At 65.8% G+C, this 10,397-nt stretch overlaps 3 protein-coding genes across 3 annotated transcripts; 1 reads left to right on the top strand and 2 right to left on the bottom strand.

Annotated features, from left to right (window-relative positions):
- Positions 1-36: 36 nt before the first annotated feature.
- MNEG_9943 (Calcium-binding carrier protein SCaMC-1-A) lies at positions 37-3,561 on the bottom strand (the record flags this gene model as incomplete). The annotated part of the gene is made up of 9 exons (XM_014041587.1): positions 37-63; positions 220-323; positions 632-788; positions 1,052-1,227; positions 1,605-1,772; positions 2,019-2,133; positions 2,595-2,788; positions 3,076-3,131; positions 3,446-3,561. The coding sequence occupies 9 exons, from the start codon at positions 3,559-3,561 to the stop codon at positions 37-39; spliced, it is 1,113 nt and encodes a 370-aa protein (XP_013897041.1).
- A 1,739-nt stretch (positions 3,562-5,300) lies between these two features.
- On the bottom strand, positions 5,301-8,201 carry MNEG_9942 (hypothetical protein; the record flags this gene model as incomplete). Its single annotated transcript, XM_014041586.1, has 6 exons — positions 5,301-5,558; positions 5,794-5,955; positions 6,120-6,198; positions 7,276-7,334; positions 7,635-7,731; positions 8,053-8,201. 6 exons carry the CDS (start codon positions 8,199-8,201, stop codon positions 5,301-5,303), a joined length of 804 nt encoding a protein of 267 aa, XP_013897040.1.
- A 523-nt stretch (positions 8,202-8,724) lies between these two features.
- MNEG_9941 (IMP dehydrogenase) lies at positions 8,725-9,803 on the top strand (the record flags this gene model as incomplete). The annotated part of the gene is made up of 4 exons (XM_014041585.1): positions 8,725-8,770; positions 8,872-8,966; positions 9,238-9,345; positions 9,633-9,803. The coding sequence occupies 4 exons, from the start codon at positions 8,725-8,727 to the stop codon at positions 9,801-9,803; spliced, it is 420 nt and encodes a 139-aa protein (XP_013897039.1).
- Positions 9,804-10,397: the final 594 nt, after the last annotated feature.

Here is a 10,397-nt window from a genome sequence, read left to right as displayed (position 1 = left end):
GGCAAGGACGCACGCTTCCTGGCAGCGGTGTCACTGTCAGAAGTGCCAAGCGAATCCGTTCGGCTACGATTGGGGGTCCGCAGAGCGGCGTGGTCGCGCGCGTGCCTTGTTGGGCGCACAGCCCTGCGTCGATCGCAGTGGGGCGCAGGCGGGCGCGCAGGCGGGCGCGTCCCGTAGCTGCTCCGCGGCTGGGCCGCGGCGCCATGTCAGCGTGCGCACCTGGCCCATGCTGGCGGAGGCGACGCCGGCCGCCAGGCTGGCGCCGATGCCGGGCTCCTCGTGGCGCAGCCGCTTGTAGTTCCGCTTCAGCAGGTCGTGGAGGCCTGGGGGGAGAGGGCGGTTTGCGGCCGGTGATGTCACATGTACTCACCCTCTGCCAGCCATCAGGCACCATTGCTGTTTCAGGTCCTTGACCCTTGATATCTACGGCAAGTTCAGAGGCTCACCCACGCTTCATCAGGCAGCAAACAATCGTAGCGATCCTACCAAACATGGCAACTCGCAAGCCGGCGGTGCCGCAGGGGTGCGGCGGGCGGCAGCAGACCGAAGGGCCGGGCCGCGCCTGCCGTGGGGCGTGCCAGGCGAGAAGCTTGGGCGCGCGGCGTGCCCCACAATCCATGCGCGCGCGCACCGTAGGTGATGGCGGCCTCTGGGAAGATGGCCGCCAGGCTCGGCCCGAGCCCCCGCCAGAGCGCGCACATGCCCTCGGTCGCAACCAGCGTCCGCAGGCAGTGCGCCAGACCGCGGTAGCGGCCCGCCGTGTCCAGCGTTAGCCGCATGCGTGCGACCTGCGGGGCGCAGCCGACGTGCGCGCGGCGGCGGCGGTGGTTAGGATGGGGGTTCTCGCGCGCCGGGCCGCTGCGAGTCGCGGCTGACGGCGTGCGTGCAGGCCCTGCGCTGCGGAGGCTCCCCCCTGGTTAAAAACCTGTGGGTTAAGGTGAGGCGGCAGCTACCTGGCCGACCCAGCGGCGGCTCCAACCCCGCCTGCGTTCGGACAGCCCCCACCCCCGCCTGCAACCGGGGAACCCCCGCCGGCGGCCCCAAGCCTCACATCCAAAGGGTACAGCAGCAGGCAGCTGGTGGCGCCCGCCAGGCCGGCGGCCAGAAAGGTCTGATGCAGCGTCGCGCCCGCCGCGCTGCCGCGGGAGAGGAGGGCCTTGTAGAGGTCAAAGTTGAAGAAATCGAGCGCCTTTTGCGGCGCGGAGCGCATCACATTGATGCCGTTGCCTGAAGCCGCACCAGCCGCGGAGGGTTTGGTTGGGGGTGGGAGCGGATCGGGGCCTCTGGTCAGAGTGTGGGGCTTCAGGGTGGTACATTGCAGGGAAGAAGGTGGGTCACACAGGACGGCGGCGGAGCCCCACGCCCAAGCCTGTGCTGCTCGGGCTGGCCGGGGCAGAGGCTGACCGCTGCAGAGGCTTGAAGCCCTCTGTGGGCGCCGACCGGGCCGATCCCCAACCCCTGCCCAGAAGCTGCTTACTCAGCCCCACCTCGACCAGAAGCCCTCCCCCACCCACAAACCCACAAACCCTCGACCCCCCATACCCACACCGCCCACCCTCCACCAACCAGCCTCCACGCCCCGCACCCCTCACCCCACCACCCACCCTTATACAGGGCGCGCCACCCGTGGCTCCTCACAATCTCCGCGGCCATCAAGTCCATGCGCGCCCCTGCGGGCACGCCGCCCGCCATGGCCGCGAGCCGCAGCGTCTCCAGCGGCGCGGTGGCGGTGCGGCTGGCGGCCCCGGAGACGGCGCCGGCAAACAGGTGGCCTGCGGGGCAGGGGCGGGGGCAGGGGGCGGCAGCAGCATCCCTCGTCACATGATCCAAGGAGGGTGAGGTGGTGGCAAGGAGGCCAGCCTGCTGCGGCTTGTGGCGTGGGCCCATAGTGCCAAAACATTAATACACATGTGCATACATATAAAGTCTTACATATACTCTCTCTCTGGCGGCTCTCCTGATGCAGGGGCCTGGTTCGGCGGAGGAGCAAGCGCCGCGCCGCCCCCCGCCGCGCTCACCCCAGGGGGAGCCCCTCCGCTGGCCCTCCTGCACGGCCACGCGCGTGCCCATGTCCGCGCAGCTGCCGGATGAGGATGCGCCCAGCCAGTACTCCACAAGCATGGAGGCGTCATTCTGTGGGTGGATGGGTGGGGGAGTGGGCATGTGTCAAGAGGTGTGGGGGCAGGCGCGCGCGCCTGTGGTTTTGTGTGACGTGTGTGCATTTGTATGGATTCATATATTTACATATACACACAACACACATATATATATACACATGTGTGTGTACCGTGTCTGTCTGTGTGTGTGTATGCTGGTGGTGGTGTGTGCCAATTGCAGCATGGGATGTACCACCTGTTGGAGACCAGCAAGGTAAGATGAGAACACACGTACGCGCACCCGTACGGATTCCCCTAAAACACATCCACGCGTGCACGCACGCACACGCGCGCACACACACACACACACACACACAGACATCAATCCCCACCCTCTATCCCTCTCTGTCGGACACACACACACACACACACACACACACACATGCGCGCGCGAGAGAGAGAGAGAGAGCGCGCACGCATGCGTGCGCCAACCCTCACCTGCGGTAGCAGCGAGAAGTAGTTCCTGAACTCGTCAAAGCTGACGTCCCTCGACCCGTCCGTGTCCAGCCGCCGCAGCAGCTCCCCAACCACCTGCTGCCGGCACCGCAGCACGCAGCGCGTGTTGGGGCAGCAGATGGTCACGTGCTGCAGGGACAGGTCCAGGTCCTCGTAGCTGATCACGCCGTCACGGTCTGTTGGAGGGCAGCGTTTGAATATTTTTGGGGGTGGGGGGAAGAGGGGGGCAAACACGCGCAGCGAGGTCGCTGGGGGAAGCGGATGTCACGGTGGACATCACCGGTGACCGCGTGGAGGGGACGAGAGGATCAAAAGGAGCAGGCAGGGCGGAAGTGCAAGGGTCGGGCCAAACTGCGACAGCGCAGGCACCGAGCGGGTGCGGCTGCCGTCCCCGTCCTCAACAAGGCGCCGCGCGTCGTTGCATGGGCTGATCAGTCGGGCAAAGTCGGGATCGGCGCCTCACCCCTGTCGAACATGTCAAAGGCCTCCCTGAGGCCCTCCTCGCGAGCCAGCGCGAAGCTGCGGGGGCGGGCGGGCGCGTGGCGGCGGCAGCCGGTGGAATTGGCGGCCTCCGTCGAGAGACCGGAAAACAAGCGGCAGTATCCGGGCGATGCGGTGAGGCGCGCATTGTGCGCCGCATGAATACGCGTACGCCTGCACGCGCACGTATGCGCGCCCATGCATACGCACACACATCAGCGCACACGCGCGCGCACATGCACTCACGATTCCACTCCCCAATGCCTACATGCGCACCCACGCACCCACTCACCCTCCCCGCACACACACACACCCATGCACACACCGCCAGCCAGCCGCTCGAGCCCTCTCACCTCCGGAAGCGCCTGAATCCGACCTCCCCTGCCGCGCCGCCGCCGCTGCCGCTGCCCCCCTCGCTGCCGCCGCCGCTCTGCCCCTCGGACCCCGGGTCCGCTTTCAATGCGTCCATGAACGGCCCAACATAGGTGGCCGGCAGCCCTTGGGCCGCAGCATACTGCCGCAGGTCTGACTCTGTTATGTGCCCCTGTTTGTGTGAGGTCGCGTGCGCGGGCTTTGATCGCTGGCGGGAAGCGGGTCAGCAGAGGCAGGGCGGAGCTGCCAGGAGGCGGCCGGGCGTTTTGCTGATCACGCTGGCCGCGGCCGGGGTCAGCGCAGTAAGTATGGACACCCATCGAAGAGGCGAGGGGCGCAGGATTCAGTGCCCCCCACCTTGCCACCAGTGTCTATGTTGAGGAACATACGGCGGATGGAGCCCTCTAGGGGGTTGACACGCCACCTGGGTGGTGACGGCCGCGGCAGGCGACGACGGACGAGGGGGCAGTGTTGGGGGCGAGATCAGCGCGTGCGTGCGTGGTCGGGCCATCTCGGCGGCATCTTTAACTTGCAGACGCTGGATAAATGGCCAGGAAGAAGGTCGGGGGCAGACGGGCGTGCTGGGGCGAGGGGGAAAACGACGGCGGTGCCGGGATCCAGGCGAGGCGATGGCGCTCACCGAAGAGCGCCAGCGAGGCCTAGCGAGGCACTGGCAAGGGGTGGCTGACCACATTCGCGCTGCCATGACTGCGCCCTTGCTCGACGGACGGCCCCAAGAGCCGGGAGGCTGAAATCTGTCGCAACAAAAGACTCCTTTTCCCGTTCTCGACCTGGCCCACGAAAGGAAGCTGTACTCCCTGAGCATACAAAAGACGCTCTGCCGCCTTTTCGCGTCATGCTAGGGCCGTCGCCCTGATGCAGGCTGTGAAAAAATCCCAGATCGCTGCCAGAGCCTTTTGGTCGTATTGCAATGTATCAAAAGCGCGGTTTGCCGTCGCCAAGCTCAAGTAGAGGCGCGCCGATGCCTGAAAAGCCCGTCCATGCGCCGAAAGGACGGGCTTGCGGGGTCTGCTTCACCAGGACCGTCAAAGCAGCTGGATGGCCTTTGCAGAATTCGCTTCTGCGTCCCAGCTGTGATTGCGTGCTGGGGTGCCTCACCCGGCCAGCAAAGTAACCCGTTGGCCCCACCTGACTTGGTGCGTAATGCGACGAAAGTAGTGCTTGGGGACCTGAACACCACACCATTGCAGTCTCAAACTCAAAAAACATAAAATCACAGAAAGAGCTCAGCAAAGCAATTTCAGGGTGACACGCTGTCTCAAGGATGGGATCTGCTGCAGGGATGCAGTAGTCCCGCAAATCCGCGGCTTGGGCTGACACCAGGCTGACCACCGCCCGCAGGCTGACTCGGTTATTTTGAGGACAACAATTTACAGTGGATGGATGTTTGCAAGCACATGTGCAGATTGAAAGTCATTCTACTCTACCCACACATATGGTCTTGTTGATTGGCTTGTCCAAGGAAAAAGCAGGGCGCGTTTGACTTTGGGTCTCCTCACTGTTGACTTTGGGTCGGCCATACCCGAGCACGGGCAGCGCCCGGCTCCCGGCCATGACCCCTGGAGCACACAGCTGGCCACTGCGAGGGCGAGCAGCCAGGTGCAGAGCCCGCGGCACGGATAGGCCGCGACGCACCCCAACCAAGGCCCCACTACCTGATGGTGACCTCAACGCAGCACTCGTAAGCACACGCGCTTCACGGCGGCCGCCTGCTTATCGAGAGGCAGCTATGCGAAAACCCCCCATCCCTGCGCCGCCGCGGAGCTTGACGCACCGCGCGACCCCGCCCGCGCCGCCAGCGAGGCGCCCCCCGGCTCACGCCGCGTCCGCGGCCGCCCCACCCCCCGTGAGCTTCGCCCTCATCCGCCCCAGCAACTCCGCCGCCTCAGCCTCCACGCGCCGCCGCTCCGCGTCAGCCGCCCGCGCCTCCGCCAGCAGCCGCTCCAGCAGCGCCTGGTGCTGCAGCAGCGCGTGCGCGTCGGCGCGCAGCGCGGTGTTCTCCGCCTCTAGGGCCGCTATCTCGGCGTCCTCCGAGTTGCCCAGGGCGCCGCCGCCGCTCATCGCGGCCTCCAGCTGCGCGGGGTCGGGTTTTTGGGGGTGTGGTTAGCATGTTGTGCAGGGTGAGCGCAAAACGTGGTCAAAGAAGCGAGCAGTGTGGGCTTGGAGGGCCGGACAAGGGGTGCACGATTCGTCACTCAGGAGCTCGCACGCAGCCGCGCCCGTGCTCAAACAGAGCCGCGCGCGCCCGGCAGCCCAGGCCAACCTTGCACCGCGGCCCCGCCCCACAACCCATGCCAGCCGCCCGCACCTCCGCCATGACGCGCGCTGCCAGCTCTCGGTCCGCCTTGCGCGGCGCCCCGCGCACCGCTGGCACCGGCTCGCCCGGCGCAATGGGCGGGGAGGCGGAGCGGGCGGGCAGGGACGCCTTGAGAGCGTTGATCTCGTTTCGGATCACCGCCACCTCGCTAGCCTGGGGTACAGGGGACGGTTTGAGAGGGGGGAGAGGGGGTTGAAGGCAGCGGAGCATGGGGAAAGAGATGGGTGCGGAATGGGATGCATAGAACTTGGGCAGAGGCACTACCGAAGTGAGAACACCCACTGCTGCCTGTGCTACCCGGCCATGCGCTCGGTCACCTTCGGCAGCGGACGGCGCTCGAACATGGCCGCAAGCTGCGCCTCCCTTTCCAGGATCTCAGCCGCAATCTGCTGCTCGCTGTCGAGCACCCCCAACACGGCAGGCGCAGCAGCGGCGCGCCGCGTGAGGGGCCGATGCTGCTTGAGCGCCGCTAGACGCGCTACGGTTCGAGGAACGGGCGGGGTATCGTGATGATAGGACAGGGCTTAAAGGCTAAGAGCATTGCTCTCTGAGCAACCGATGGGCAGCCTGTGCACACAGCAGAGGCGTGCACTCACCTGGTGCAGCTGACATCGCCGCTCTCCGGGCACCACAGCGCATCGGCAAGGCAGCCCTCATCGCTCTGAGTTGGATTTGAGTGCTTCGAGGCTATTGACAGTGTCGCGCGCTCAATGAGGCTTTGAGGTTGACCGTCGACGTGAAATACGGTAGTAGATCAGTTGTTGTCTCGGGGGGTTGTTGTATAAGCAGCTGAGTAATAATATAGCTTATTACCATAGATAGCTGGACTGTACACATAGCGCGAACGTCGCAAACGCCAGGTACAGGCGTGCATCAGCGGCACGCGGTTCACGACGCCGCCATGCCGCCCCAAGCAACCTTGCGGATCGTTTTCTTCACTGCGAACATGGCAGAGAGATGCATCGCGAGCAGCACAACCCGCAATAAGTTCCCGCCCGATTTTGCATCTGGACCCGCGTCGCAACAAACCTCTATGGCTGATGACCTTTGTCCGACCTTCGCTGGATGCAAAAAATAGCCTTGCCGGTCTACACTGGAAAACCTTGTTACAAGTGGGTGCGCGAGTGTACACTACATGCTAGAAGACGTATGCGAGGTTGTACCCTATCATCCAGCACAGCACATACGACAAGATGGCCGTCGATGAGAACACGTGCTCCAGGACCACTTTGTCCCTGTCGTGGTGTGGCGTTCAGAGGGCAGCGGTTTGGCAGGCTTGGTGCGTTTGTGCAGCGGCGTGTTGTTAGTGTGAGCAAGCGAGTCGCGCCAGCTGCGCACGCCCTGGTGAGTCCAGGGGGGAGTGCTGGCACAGGCAAGCTGCGGGGGAGCTGCAACTTTGAGAATACACCAGCGTGTGGGCGAGCTGCACCAAGCCTCTGCTGCAAGCGCCCGCTGCGAGTGCGCGGCACCCACCACGACGGGAAGTACTTTTTGACGTTGCCGCCGCACTTGACCAAAATGAGAGGCACGCACTGGGCAGGGCGAGCGCCCGGGGGGAGCGGGGACGGGGGATTGCGAATCTTGAGCAGTCGAGGCGCGCCTGCAAGGCGCGTCCGCCCGCCTGCCTCCCAGGCAGCCTGCGCGTTGCGCCGGCCCCTGGCGCCAATGACGCCAAGCCTAGCCGGTGTCAGGTGGCACCGCGGCAGCAGGGGCAGACACATACTCGGGCCGAAAGGAGGATTGCCGCGCACGCGCTGCCGGGCCCTTCGCCCGGCCCCGTCACCCTCTGGGCGCGCTGGGGCCGCCCTCCTCCCGCCCGGCCGTGCGCTCACCAGCGCTTGGCTGACAAGGTACACGACAAATCCCAGCCAATCGGTGATACCGAGGATCCCCGCCACCAGGCCGGCCACGATGGTCATGTACGTGCGCCTGCGAGGGCGCCCGGCGAGTGGACAGCGCCCGGCGGGGGCTCAAAGGGGCCCTTGGGTGGGCAAGAGCAATCGCTCTTGCAAAAACCCTCCCTTCTCAGCGACCGCCTCTTGAAAGCTGCGGCGCGCGGATCACCGCCCGTCTGGATCACTGCCGCCGGCATTTCGGCGGCCTGCTGCCCGCTGGCGTGCCACTGCGCTGGTGTACGCCACGGCGGCAGCTTTGCGTTCACGACTGCGCCGCCGCAGCTGATGTGGCTGTCTGCTGTGGTCCATCTGGTCTGAAGAGCACGGATTAATGCCCCCACGTCTTCCAACTCACAGGTAATACACGACCTGGAAGTTGTTCTTCCAGTTGGTGGGGTTGTAGAGGACATCCTGCTGCTCTGGCTGCTGCTGCTGCTGCTGCTGCTGCTGCTGCTGACGGGCCACCTTTGTAGGGCTCCGTTGAGAGCCCGACGGCGGCCGCATGGCGAGTGTGCCACCGGCAGAGTTGCGAGCCCTTGGCGGCATGGCGCCGGCGCAAGGGGGCCTGCGCCGGCGCAGGTGACTATCAGCTGGGGCGGAAGAGAAGTGGCGCGCTTTGCTGGTGCAGCACGAGTTCACCGCCGCTTGCCGTGCTGTGGGGTGAAGTGGCTGTAAAACAGTCTGATGAATGCTTTTATAAGATTGACAACTTGATGGCTTGTGTGCGGAAGAGCGATATTTGGATCAGATCAGTGTGATAGTGTTGTCCCTGATCGGCTCAGACGTACGGCTTGCATCCACTCCAACTCATCTGATGATAACTTTTGGGCAATGGGCGTTTCGAACCGTTGCGGTGTAGACCAAACAGAAGCAAGGGAGGCGCCACCTCAGGCACGTGTTCTCCCTTGTCCATAGCGTTTGAGACGACCAAATATTGCACAGTGGTCGCACTCCTTCATCGAGCGCTGGTCCGCTCCCGCCTCCAGCTGTCCCGAGTTTCTCCGCGCCCTCACGGCGTGCTGCAAGCATGTCGCCCACGGACGTGCAGAACGGCGTCTTCGCGGATCACGATGGTGGGCGTCACGGGGTGAAGCGCGCTCCATCCTTTGCTCCGCCGCCGGCTGTGGTGTGTCGGCCGCCAAATCCCACTCCGCGGTGCACGCCCCCGCCACAGGCTTCGCAGCCGGCGAGCTGTTTGGGAAGGGGTACAGCTACACGTATGATGATGTGATCATGCACCCGGGTCACATCTACTTCGGAGCCCACGAGGTGGGGAGAATCCCGGCTGGCGCTGGGCTGGCGTTGCCTTGGCCGGGCCGGCGTCAGCAATGGGTAGCGATTTCCGGCGCCGGCGGATCCCGCCTGCACCAGCCCCTGGCAGGATGCTGCACCCCTGCCACGCCCCGCCCTCACATGAGCCCCTTGCATCCCGCTTCCCGTCGCCGCCGCGCCCCCGCGCCGACCGCGCGTCACCTCCCCTCGGCGCTGCTGGGCGCTGACGTGGCGGCGGCTCCCCTCAAACCCTTCCCACACCCCGCAGGTCAGCCTGGCCACCAGCGTCACCCGCAACATCCAGCTGCAGATCCCCATTGTCAGCTCGCCCATGGACACGGTCACCGAGTCTGAAATGGCGGTGGCGATGGCCTCGGTGGGTGGGCGCGCGGCGACCCGCACACGGCGTGCGGGGTGCGCGGCCCGCCCGGCGGACGGATGGCACGGCGCCCGCCCAAGCCACGGCGAGCGCCGTGGCCTCGCAGTCACGCCTCTGAGTTCTGCAAAGCCACGTTTACCACGGCACCGAATGGACGCCGAGCCTGCACCGTCGTCTGCCGTGGTTGATGCCCCCAAGTTCTGCTCGCCCCGCCCCAGCCCTGCCGCCGCCCGGGCCGCCGCCAAACGGCGCGCGCTCCGTGCGTTCCCGCCCCCCTCTCGCAGCTCGGCGGCATGGGGTTCATCCACTACAACAACACTGTGAAGGAGCAGCTGAACCACGTGCTCAAGGTGAAGCGCCACATCCCCGGGTTTGTGGTGACGCCCGCGGTGCTGCCGCCAATGGCCACGGTCGGAGACATTGAGAAGCTGCAGGTGGGCCTCGCGGGCCATTGAGAATCTGAAGAGGCGGGTTGTGGGTCTGCAGGGGCAGCGCAGGCAGCGGCGGCGCCTGGCCGCCGTGGGAGCCGGGGGCATGTGTGCGCTCGCGCGGGTGTGTGCGCGCGCTTGTCGGTGCGTGTGCGGGCGCACGTGCGCTTCGGGAGGCGCCTGCAGCTCGTGACATGGTCAGCGAACCCTGAGGCTGCTTACGGCATGCCTTGCGGGTTCCGCTCGCATCAGTCATCCCCACCCCGCGCTGTACTACGCCGCGTCACCAGCCGGCGTCATGCCGCGTCATGCATGACGCCCGATCACCGCCCCCGTGCTGCCCGCGATCCCTCATCCTACCCGCTAGACCGCGCGCGGCTTCACTAGCGCCTGCATCACCGACACCGGGGAGGTGGGCGGCCGGCTGCTGGGCATCGTGACTACGCGCGACGTCGATTTTGTCAACGACCGCATGACGCCGCTCAGCGAGGTCATGACGCGGTGGGTGGAGGGGCCGCGGGTGGCGGGGGTGGGGTGGCCCCGAGCGCCGCGCGCGTGCTTGCACAGCGGCGAACCGGGCTTGCTTGCAGCTGGTGGCGGCTGCGGCGGGGTGTGCGTGGG

This window comes from Monoraphidium neglectum (assembly GCF_000611645.1).
Source record: "Monoraphidium neglectum strain SAG 48.87 unplaced genomic scaffold scaffold02121, whole genome shotgun sequence".
Taxonomy (NCBI): Eukaryota; Viridiplantae; Chlorophyta; class Chlorophyceae; order Sphaeropleales; family Selenastraceae; genus Monoraphidium; species Monoraphidium neglectum.
This window is presented reverse-complemented; position numbering and strand designations above follow the sequence as displayed.